General features: G+C 34.4%; 1 protein-coding gene across 1 annotated transcript; it reads left to right on the top strand.

Annotated features, from left to right (window-relative positions):
• Positions 1 to 934: 934 nt before the first annotated feature.
• Positions 935 to 3,926, top strand: LOC115455989 (MICOS complex subunit Mic10). Its single transcript, XM_030184833.2, has 3 exons — positions 935 to 1,152; positions 1,800 to 1,968; positions 3,836 to 3,926. Exons 1-3 carry the CDS (start codon positions 1,080 to 1,082, stop codon positions 3,846 to 3,848), a joined length of 255 nt encoding a protein of 84 aa, XP_030040693.1. The 5' UTR covers positions 935 to 1,079; the 3' UTR covers positions 3,849 to 3,926.
• Positions 3,927 to 12,476: the final 8,550 nt, after the last annotated feature.

The following is a 12,476-nucleotide window of genomic DNA, read 5'->3' as shown; positions in this document are numbered from 1 at the left end:
ATCGGTCCAGCCGTTCACGCGTGATGGCGTGACCAAGGGAAATAGGGATTCATTTTTATATATATAGATAAATTGTATTTATAGTTTATTAAATTGTAGCCTTATTTTCATTAGGTATAGTAAATAAAGATATAAAAAATTCAGAACATTCAATACCAATTTAATTTCTTACGATTCCTTTCTTATTAGAATTACAATAACCGTTGACCCTTAAACAATTACCCAAATCACATGAATCAAATCAGCATTAGCGTTTGATTGAAATCATAATTGGGCGCATTAATTGTGTTCCGGGGATTAAATGGGATCCGCTTTATCCCTGAGATGGATTATTAGTACATTGAGTGACATAATTAAACATTATTAGGTGTTGGTAAACAATGTTTGAAGTGGATTTTGTATTAGTTGATCATTGACAAGCGTAGTTGTGTTACGTACGAGTGCTGAGAAGTCTCTGATAAAGTGATTGTCCTGCTCAATATGAATCTTTATTTTAGAATTAGGTCCAGTAAAAGGCAATCAGATTGCCTATTATTAAATATGAACTAATAAAATTGGTGAAATTTTCGAATGCAATTCCTTCGCGTTTCTCTAAAAGTAAAAACCATGACGCCATATTGATGAATGTTTCGTGGTAGATTAGATAAACATCGTGCTTAATGGTAAGCTTGGCATCAAAAATAGGCACAGCAGTATTACCTTCAGACAGACTCCTAAATAAAAAATATTTCCACCACTTACCACCACTTTCAACAAATGATTCCGCTTTTTTTGATCTATTTAAAAAATTACCAATCAGAACAATGTCGTTTTTGGCTTACATATGATTTATTTTGATTGATTCACTCTCGGATGTGGATTGAAGATTGAGAAATTAATTTAACAGACGTTTAGAATAAAACCTATTTCGTCTACTCAATAAACAATGTAAGAACTGGCACAATGACAAACGTCAGTGGCGTCAGTGTACATTTGTTTTGAGGCTCGTATTTTTGTATGAAACTTTGTTAATAAGTGTATTTATTGCGATGTGTATTCCCCAAGTCGGAAGGCAGTTTGTGACGTAGCGAGAGTGAGAAATGAGTAAATCCGACAACCGTGACTTCGACGAAAGGTACACGGCTTGCTTCGTCGATTTTGGTTTGAAAACTGGTGAGTGTAGTCTTGATCCTTGTTTTATCAGCAACTTGAACACTGCTGAAAATAGCCGCCCTAAAGATTTCCATATGTACTGTCAAAAGTGGCCGGTGTTCACATTCCCCGTAATATAGAACAGTTCTTGATCTATGTGTGCTTTTTTGAAAAGCTTTGTTGTTTACATGGTGGTGTTAATCCATCACTTGACTGTTACTGATAAGCGGCTGCAGGCAGCCATGTGAGGGTGACTTTAATGGATATAAAATAAGGTCTATTTTGTTAAACAATTGTAAACAGCCAGGGCAATAACCATATTTCAATACAGAAAACAATACACACGGCTAATCAAGTCATAAATTAAAAATTTCAGTAATATGGAACTTATAACCTTTTACTTATACATGCACGGCCAAGTAACCTCACTGTACCTGATAGTAAGTAGAGTGGCATCCAATAGAATGTCTACTGACGAGAGATGATAACCCTCGGTAGTCGCCACAATTATGCCGGCCTGTTACGACCGGATATACACAGGCTGATCTCGGAACGTGACACACTTACGTGGACCACAAGGCGGGTTTTGACACCTTGTGTACGTTATTCAATATCCAGGCGGATATAAAATATACCCTACTACCTAATCTTCTCATATCATTTTTCAGTAACAGGCCTCCTAATAGGTAGCATGATGGGTGGTTTCTTCATGAGGGGTTACCGGAAGTGGCCGATGTACATCGGCGGCGGACTCGGCTTCGGCATGGCCTACACCAACTGCGAGAACAGCCTGAACAACTACCTCCTCTCGATGGACCCTAAGATCTGCGTTATTAAGTATGTTTTAGTATACTTCAGGGATTTCTATGAGAAATATTATTTCTAAAAAAGCGTTTCGTGGTATAAATATTTCATAAAGTAATCTGACTAAATAATATGCATATATTAAGTGAGGAATAATATTGTTCCCTGTTAATTAAAGTATTTTTACAATTGTTTCTGTAGTTATAAAGATTTTATAATATAAACATTCACCACTTAACAATCTTACGTCTTTATAATTTCAGTTTTGATACTGGTCCTCAAGAAATAAAAAAAAAATAAACATCTTTCAAACTTGTCTACCTAAATATTTATTCTGTCCCGTTTCGGCAAACAACAAACGACTTGCAAAACATCTTTCTAGCCCATGTCAACACTGCACTAAACAAAAATTTCAATAACTTATTTACCGTCTACTATTTCAATTGCAGCCAATTAGCGACAGTCCGCCATCGATTCTTCGCTTTCACAATACTGTCTGGAACTAATTATGTGTTTAATATTAAAGGGCACCGGTAGAAAGGTCCTCACTAGCAACTGGTTGATATTGTCCAAGTATCTTTAAAAAAAGGAAGTGCACCGCTGCGCAAATGAGTTGTAATAAATATCGGTTATTGTGTTTTAAAGTGAGGGTTGTCTATGTTTTCAATTGCAGGCTGAGAACTTAGTGGTTTAAAAGATTCTATGTCTTGGAATTGTACAAATTCAGTATCTTTTTGAATCGTAAGCAAGTCACTATAAGTGGTTTATTTATTAGTGGTATTTTTTGCCAAATGAATATTACTATAGAAATTATGGTATGTATTTTTATGCCATCGAAGAATATGTTCAGTATTTAGAATTTCAAAACAATTTATACCGAAACCGATTTGAAAGGCATAAATTATATCATCAAGTGACAGCCCTCGCAAAATCTTTACAAAGCACAACATTGGAACGGTGACCGGTGAAGACGTTATACCTCTTTTATTCCCTCTCAGCGGGACACTTCCCCCTCGCTCGGCTTTGTCCACACCGAAAAGGTCACCGCCGCTTCTTGCCTATTCAATATTTTATAGTTTTTGCTCCTATATTTGTATGGTGTTTGCAACGCCCGCTTTTCGTTTATTATACAAAATCGTCGCGTTGTTTGCCGACTTACCGCCTTTACCACCCACAGATTCAAACAAACTTGCGTTTGCAGCGCGAATTTCATCGTCTACATCATTTTCTATGTTTTCATTATATGAAATTTCTTTGTTTGCCGGCATTTAGATGTTTGTAAATGTGGAATCGTCACTTAAAATTTTGCTTGTTGCGTTTTTTCGTTTTCATTCGTTTGTGAGTCAGTCTGCACGATTGCTTTGAGGTTTACCGAATGAGTTTCTATTGCTTTTTTCTTTTCCAACGTACGTCAGTTACATTGCGTTTGTTTAGAACGTGGACCGCGGTTCGATCGTTGGACAATTTGCCCGCCGGCGGTGTCCCGTTGATTGTGTTTGCGAATAGATTGTTGTCGGAGATATGGTTCGGTTTTATTTAGATGATTAGATTTCATTTGCATTGTTTTGGATGGTGCAATATGGGATCTGGATCGTGTTTTAGCTTTAATATTGTTAAAGATTTTATGCTTAATCGGCTGAATAATTCATATATCGCATTTTGTTATATTTTCTTCTGAATTTGAAACTTACCAGATAATATAATTCATTTGATTAGCAACTACAACATAAAAGGGACGATAGTGAAATTAACATCTTTTACGCAACATTTTTATTTGATAATATACAATATAAAATAATATACAAGTGTGTATATTTTATACCTATATGTATAATAATATGTATGATCGTATATTTTTACACTTTATATAGAAAATATTAATGTGAATTTCCTTTTTCAGGAAGCAACCCTGAAACTGTCGGCGTCATTTGAAACATCTGTAATGTAAAAATGTAATTTATTTTAATAAAATATTTCAGTCATTGTTCAAAGCTTTCTTTTATTAAAACATGAAATAATATTGTTTGTTACTACGGTAAGCCTCTCTACAGAATCTAGGTCCCCCATACTTAGCCTCATTGTAGAGTCTCATTAATTTTGACCCAATTAGCTCGAGCTAACTTACTTTGAAGGAAAGAGGTTCTCAACGTTACTTGTGCTATAATTTATGACGGTTATAGGGCAGCTCTTGAGCAGATTCCTACTATATATCTGTTTTTAATAAATGATCTAGTGTTAAAACCATTGGCGTATATTCTATAGACACGAACGTCCATATAAACTATTTGTTCAAAATCTGAACACAAATAACAATCAAAACATCACTGTTATAACCTATATATTCACTTGAACAACGAATAATTTTACTTATTTGAGTAATATTTTTTATTCACATCCAGGCTTACACTTAGACTCGAGTTCTTATGTCATGAGCCTCACCTCGTACATAACCACACGTTATTAATGTTGAAATCATACTAAAGTCAGGTGTACGGATTGCAGTACAGTTGAGTCGAACACAGTGAGTGTACAGAACGCCAGATCTAGTACGTAATACATACTTAGTCTGGCCATAAATACTGTTACACTTAATTATAAAAAAATATTACATTTGAATTTCGAATCTGTCATTTTTATACGATTGTTCATTGTGTTTTCTCATTTTGGCGCCAATACATTGTAAAATATTTTGCGATATTAAAATGGTGTGGGGTGATAAAGAGAACCGAATCGCTGTGATAGCATTACACAAAGTAGGTATGGAGCCAAATGCAATTTTTAAAACTCTCCATACACTTGGTATTAGTAAAATGTTTGTGTACCGGGCTATTAATAGGTACAATGAGACCTCCTCTGTTTGTGACAGAAAAGATCTGGCCGTCCACGTAGTGTTCGTACGAAAAAGGTGGTCAAAGCAGTAAGGGAAAGAATTCGAAGAAATCCTGTCCGAAAGCAAAAGATTTTATCTCGGGAAATGAAGATAGCACCTAGAACCATGTCGCGTATTTTAAAAGATGACTTAGGACTTGCAGCCTATAAGAGACGCACTGGCCATTTCTTAACTGATAATTTAAAGAAGAATAGGGTGGTAAAATCGAAACAACTACTGAAGCGGTACGCAAAGGGAGGTCACAGAAAAATTTTGTTTACGGATGAGAAAATTTTTACAATTGAGCAACATTTTAACAAACAAAATGACCGTATTTATGCTCAAAGCTCTAAGGAAGCTTCCCAATTAGTCGACAGAGTGCAACGTGGACATTATCCGACTTCAGTGATGGTTTGGTGGGGTGTTAGCTATGAAGGAGTGACTGAGCCATATTTTTGTGAAAAGGTATCAAAACATCGGCACAAGTGTATCAAGATACCATTCTTGAGAAGGTAGTTAAGCCCCTTAACATCACCATGTTCAATAACCAAGTATGGTCCTTCCAGCAAGACTCGGCGCCGGGTCATAAAGCTCGGTCCACGCAGTCTTGGTTGGAATCGAACGTTTCGGACTTCATCAGAGCTGAAGACTGGCCGTCGTCTAGTCCCGATCTTAATCCGCTGGATTATGATTTGTGGTCAGTTTTAGAGAGTACAGCTTGCTCTAAACGCCATGATAATTTGGAGTCCCTAAAACAATCTATACGATTGGCAGTGAAGAATTTTCCCATGGAAAGAGTGCGTGCTTCTATTGATAACTGGCCTCATCGTTTAAAGGACTGTATTGCAGCCAATGGAGACCACTTCGAATAAGCTTTTTATATTTTTAATTGTTTTATATTTATGTATTAAACTGACACACTGTAAAAGTAATAAATGTTATTTGCAGTTAACAATTTTCTTTTTTCTTTATTACAATATTTATGGCAAGACTAGGTAAATATCGATGATCTAAAGTGATAGAACAGTGCTATAGATGTATCAGTCTATTGTTAAACAAGGACAGTTTCCAGTGTCTTACTAAAATCGAACGTAAAGTGATTAACATCGTACATTCCCTTGTTGCTATTTCTTTATGGATTACAAGGCATTTATAATTCTTCTGACCGAAGGTAGAGGAGATGTCTTCTGTTTTATTTTAAACTACGAGCTAATTTCCGCGCTTTTGCTTAAAAGTGATTCTGGATTGATAATCAGTTCAAAATATATTTTATTGGTTTAGTTTTAGTGGTCAGGTCCCGGGTTCAAATCCTGGGTTGGGATAAGTGACATTCAAATTTTTCTTCACACCAGCCTGGAGTTTAAAAATTATGCTCGATATGGCGGAAGGCCCTTATCAAACCATAGAACGGAATACACATGGCGAAACTAGGTGCCCTAGTTGTAACCTACCTCAAAGGTAAAGTTGTGATGTGTGTGTAATTTAATTTTTTTCTGTCTGTAATATATACAACACTAAGCGGAATATTATTGTAACTTGCGGTAGTTTGTAAGAATGTCATTGTAATACGGCAGTTGGAAATTAACCATGCTATCAACTATACGCTGTGTCTCTTTACGCTCCAAGACATTACACTTTCCTTGAATATAATTTGATGAACAGGCTATTAAACAATCCCTGTAACTCCTGAAGTAGTCATCGGGTTCATTGGCCACGTTGCGCGGCGTGCCATAACCGCTAGCTATGCTGTGACTCACGCCGTGAATCACCGAGGCCTCACTACAGGTGTGATGGAGACGTGTGTGAATAATTTTAATTGGAAAGTTAATTGTATGGAATGGCGCCTAAATATCGTTTTGTTTTATTAGGCCATACATACTCGCTACTTTCGGCTGTGTGTATTCCATCGCATGATGTAATAGGGGCCTATCATATTGGGCACAACTATCTCCGGGTTGGTATTGAGTAGAAATACTATAACTTTTCCCGACCCGGGTATCGGTGGAGCCATTGTTCAACATCAAATCAGGGCAAGTTAAGCTTATTAAAAATTTCTGCTATAAGTATAAATCAATAAATAAACTAAAACCACGTTAATTTGTAGTGACGCAGTATTGATGAAGTCAAGCGTGGAACTAAAATCTCTACGGCACACCGGGGTCTGGGAGACAATGGTATCTAACATCGATATAAACCTATATTATGTAGGTAGAATATACGTTAATGGTCTCTATAATATCATTTTTGTATACGGAATTGATCGTATTTACACTTTATAAAAATAATTTAAAGTCACGATGTATGTGTTCCCGGATATTTCTATTTCTTCCTGTTGAGTTTAGGGTATTTAAATCCAATTGTTTATCTGAATTTACACTGCCAGCATCGTAGATATGAATTATTTCAACTAAAAATGTATCTCAGAAATAAATAATTATTTGAGGTAAATAAATATTTAATGCGCCTCTCCACGCCTTTTTTATTAAAAAAAGAATCGAAAAGTATGTTAAAATTGCAGCGAGTGTCGTAAAATAGGCCAACGGACCTCGAGTTAAATTATAATGCAAACATTTACAGTAGATCATTGAACTTTTGTTTGTTTTATTTGTATCATGAATCATCATTCGTCGAATAGTTAAAGGTTTATTGGTTTTAAATGGATTATAATCAACATTTTTGATATTCGTTATGATTGTGAATTGATTATTTTTCGCCAAAATAAATATTATATACGCAATATATTTATTAACACACTTTCTATACGTAAATGTATAAAGGAGGACTTAATGCCGAAGGCATTCTCTATCAGTCAACAAAGTGAAAGATAAAAAAGTAATATAGCATAAAAATAAAAGTATAGATACACGGATATACCGGAATATATAATTTGCGTAGTTGATATAATATTATTGTCTATTACTGTCGCTCGGCAACAATATGTTAGTACTGCTAGATTCTCGTTTGCAATGCGTCGTACCCAGGTATTATGAGAATAAACCACGATCTTAAACACCAATTTTTTTTCCAATTCCAAACCATTACATAAACATTTGTTACGGAAATCAAATCCGCTACCTATCGTTTCATAGTTGGTTCATTACTGAGTCCCGAAGCCTATCATAAGGGTCCTCCTGATGTTATTTAATATAAGATACGATATCTACTTTATTTATGGAAAGAAACAACTCACAAAACATGCATCAATGCCTGATTGATACAAGTTTTTGAACAAAAAGCTAAATGTTGTTACAATTACAAGTCGTCACAGCATGCATATAATACAAAGTTAGTGGAAGGATAAAACAGGGTAAAGGGGAGGGAATAGATAACTATAATAACAAAGACACGATTGATAATGAGGTGTAATGTTAAAGCTGGCTATACCTAGAATATCAGATTGATTATTCGCCGATTTACTGATAGAAAGGTTTGATAAACTAAATTGTTAAAGTTGCACGAAGTCAATCAGTTTAATATCTATCAATCAATGTATAAGTGTACAATTAGTATAGGCAGTGTTGGTTCAAACGTTTGATCACATATTGGTTTTTATTTTACTTTTATTTGGAACCCATCTATCATCTATCTTACTTATTACATATTGTTATTGAACAAAACAATTTTAAATACGGAATATCTTTGAAAAATGGTGACTTCTACGCATTTTCTTTTTATACAACTAATTTTGCAATCTTCGGATATTATTTTCATTGGACAACTAATTTAGATATTGTTACAAGTTCTCTATATAAGGTAAAGCTACATATTCTCCTTTAGAATGTAACTGATTGACAAATTAGACCTTATGAGCGAAGGTAATATATTCCAGAATTACCTAGTCAAGATTACTTGGCGTTGTCTTCCAACATCAATACCAAACATTTGATCAAACACACACTGATGAGGATTTTCCATGCGTTTTTAATGCATGGGCGTTACCATCACGCTTCGCCTGATTGAGGCAGGACAGTGAAGGCAATTTTAACATCCACGCGATCTTCGTATTAGCGTAACTGTGGTTAGTTGAATCATTACGCGACTATTAGGCTGGAATTGGTGGTGAAGTTAAACTAGTAGGTCATGCATTCGCTTTGCAATTGTACACATTTATTGTAGATCTTTTTGTGGCCTATTTCATAATTTTCTTTTACGCATTATACTTGTCTTCTGCTAGACTGACCTGTTACTGCAAAACCTGATGGTAGGATATATTTTATATCCATCCGGATAGCGACTACCGTACACAAGGCGTCAAAACTCGCCAAAGAGGCCCACGTAAGAGTGTCGGGTTCCAGGATCTGTGTATATTCAGTTCCAACAAGTCGGCATAATTATGTCATAAAGTATATTTTTATTACACCGAGCGGAGAAGCTCGGTGAGTCTCTAGGAGTACTGATTAGTTTTAACCCGCAACGCAATTAATAGCTCATTTGGTCCGCCTCCAAATTCTACTCTCGAATAACTCAGTATTTGACAAATCGAAATATCGTTTACAATTACAATGACGCTATTTCAAAAGACCATTAAATTGACTTTATAATCCACAACATTTGAAAAGCAACAATTTTTTTATTTCTTTATTTATTAAACTAAATTATAACATCAATTACAGTTAACACTAATACTGATGGTATTAGAAGGTACTTTATGATTCACACCCAAAGAGGCATTAAAGTAATAAATAATTTAAGATTGTACCACCAGATTAATATGTGTACCCATTAAAAAAACTCCATTACCAACACAGGTAATAAAACCATACAAATAGATAAACCTGAGCATCGCAACAAAGTCTTACTCCTTGGCCGATATTAAAAAGTTAGCCGACGACGATGTTTAGTTGAAAATGGCGCATTTAACTATGTCCTGCGAGGGTAATGAAAATATTTTCCATCTCTCCTTTATTGCTTGGATATTAAATCCAAGTTTTGTAAACATACTGCTCTTAATATCGGTTCTCGATTGAATATCATTCGGAATATGTAACGTTTATGATGTTTGAATAATACGCGATAGCCTAGTTGTAAATGGAACGCACTGCGCGTTGAGACAAATATCAGCAGCTTCGAAACCAAATGCATCTTCGACTTTTCGAAGTTACGTATATTTCGCTTTAACCGAGAAACCTACATATTTGAGAATTCTATAAAAAATATTTTGAGGGTAAGTGAACTGTGTAATCTGCTAACTTATACTAGGCCGGCGCGATAGACTAAGAGCCTAAACCCTCTCAGTAGTAGAGGAGCCATAAGCTCAGCAGTGGGCTATATTCAATACAGGGCTACATCTGAAAGCCTAGAAAGGAATAATTTATCTAAAAAGGTATCTCGCTACCTAATGTGTAAATCGGAAGAACTTTTTGCATAAACATTATATAGCAGACATTTTAGCTTATAAAATAGAGCAACAGTAAATAAAATTAATATCCTTAGACAACACTCTACTTAACACCCACACTTAAATATATTCGCAAAAATCCTGCATTATTAGTGGCATAAACAAATTCTTAGACAGCGAACGTTGACTCAACACGAATAAAGCTATAGGGAATCTAATTCGTAACTCGAACGCAATTCGCACAGACGTTTCAAATCGAGACGTCATTAATTAAGCAAATGGTAATGGATATGATTTTTCACAAGACGTGACAATATTGTAGACATGTTGCAGGCATATTATAAAATCAGTTATTGTTGAAAAGAAAAGGAAAATAAATTACTGAGTGAATGGGTGGTAGTAAAAAATGTATAATATAAGAATTGTACGTGTGGAAAAAAGCATGGTTTAAACATATCCTTTTGTAGCAATCGACAAATTACCAGAGAACGATTCCATTAGATTTTACATATATGACAAAAAGGAAGCCGACAGGAATCGAGATGTACTATGGACCCTTCGCCATGAAAGCAATATAATCTTTTTTGCCTATAATAATAATTGACGAGTTACTATTTACTGAGTACATACAATATGTACTTATCTCAAGAGCAAGGTAATAGGAAATCTGACAATAATATGGTTTTCTTTAAATGTCTTTATATAGGGTGGTATTTCTTGATTTACGAAATAATATTGTAACTCATTTCTTTAGGTTTATTTTTTTATTAATACTGATGATTCAATCAAGGATCTGACCATATTTTTAGATTAAGTACCCTACCATTGCACCTAAGCTAAACGATTTTCTGTTAACCTTCGAATAAAATATAATTTCCCAAAACACCTGAAAACCTACACTACTACAACACAAACTCCATATTTTCCGGCTACTGCGTAGTCCAATGGATTAACGACATAAGTCAAATTGCGATATTTTATTACTGGCACGGTTAGCAGTGCGTTGCTCGCCGACTAGCAGACGAGTTGTCGTAGGTCAGTAACTCTTACATTTTTATGTGTCTGTTTTAGACTTTATTGCCTTTTATTTATATACAGTATTCTTTTGGTGTTACATTGTCGTTGTCCTTTTGTTAGATGGGTGCAATGGTTTGTCTGTGATTTTCTAATTTTAAATGTTATTTCAAACTCATTACATTGTTTAGATTTTAAGTAGTTATTATTATATTTGTAACTTGATCTACATATATTTAATAGGTGTTTTGGATGCGGTGCCTTATAACATAGGTATTGTCATTCTTAAAGAGTGATCCAATAACAAATTGTATCTAGTTAAGATAATGCAAATAAAGTTGTTTTTTATTATTAGGAATGTATATTTTATGATATATAGTTTAATGGTAAAGTATTCTTTATTTCTAAATTTTTAACTCGAATAGTTGATTGGTTCGATTCCAGACTTGTACTAGTAATTTTATTCCTTATTACCATCTTGACATAAAGATTATATTTCAGAAGCAAATACAATATCTTTTTAAATGAAAATGACCCCTAATATTATAATTTAATGATAAAATAATTCTAAAGACTGGTAAGGTGAATTAATTGTCCGCATTAAAAATGAAGAACAAATGATTAGTAAGAATTGGTGCCCTACAAAGTTATTTAATACATTGGACTTATTTGAGCCACATCACATAAGGTCTCCAGAGTAACGAACACAATAACACGCAATAATTACAAATACAAAGATAAAAAATATATTTTATTAACAGATTCCACTTAAAAATGTAAACATTTTGTTAAGTGTAATGATTGCAGTACATTACAACTTTGCCGGTAATAATGAAACGTCAGCACACTCGGCCAGTGCGTCGAACCTGTTAACTTCGTTTATGGACATGTAGACGGTTTATTGCGGGGGCCAGAGACAATAAACAAGCCTGGAAATGGCAGACAGGTTTATTTTTGCAAAAAAAAACGATAAATTGCAAGATAAAGTATATTGTATGGTATACAAACAACTGTTTCTAGTTCGCGAAATCGAAGCAAAAACTAGTTTTATCTTTAATGTTTTACAAAAATGTCTCTGCTTTTTTATTGTGATTATTTCCTTATCATTGTTAAATGGTGCTGTCTAAATCTAATCTAATGTGTATTATAGTGAATGTTGTATTTAAAGTAGCTTTAAAATTATGACTATGTACTATAATTAGCACCTAAGGATGAAAACACGATATTATTTTTCAACACTGAAATAAACAATCTTACACCAATTTTAAAGGTATTATAAGTCGGTAGTAGTAAATGAAAAGGTAACAAAATAAGTTTTGT

The sequence above is a fragment of the Manduca sexta genome, chromosome 6 (assembly GCF_014839805.1).
Source record: "Manduca sexta isolate Smith_Timp_Sample1 chromosome 6, JHU_Msex_v1.0, whole genome shotgun sequence".
Taxonomy (NCBI): Eukaryota; Metazoa; Arthropoda; class Insecta; order Lepidoptera; family Sphingidae; genus Manduca; species Manduca sexta.
The sequence above is the reverse complement of the archived record's forward strand: the minus strand, read 5'-3'. Positions and strand labels throughout refer to the sequence as shown.

What these genes read in the sequence shown, in the direction of transcription:
- LOC115455989 (XM_030184833.2), top strand. Translation starts at nt 1,080, where the DNA reads ATGAGTAAATCCGACAACCGTGACTTCGACGAAAGGTACACGGCTTGC. An exon ending in CGATTTTGGTTTGAAAACTG is followed by an intron (nt 1,153 to 1,799) that starts GTGAGTGTAGTC and finishes ATCATTTTTCAG; the next exon opens with TAACAGGCCTCCTAATAGGT.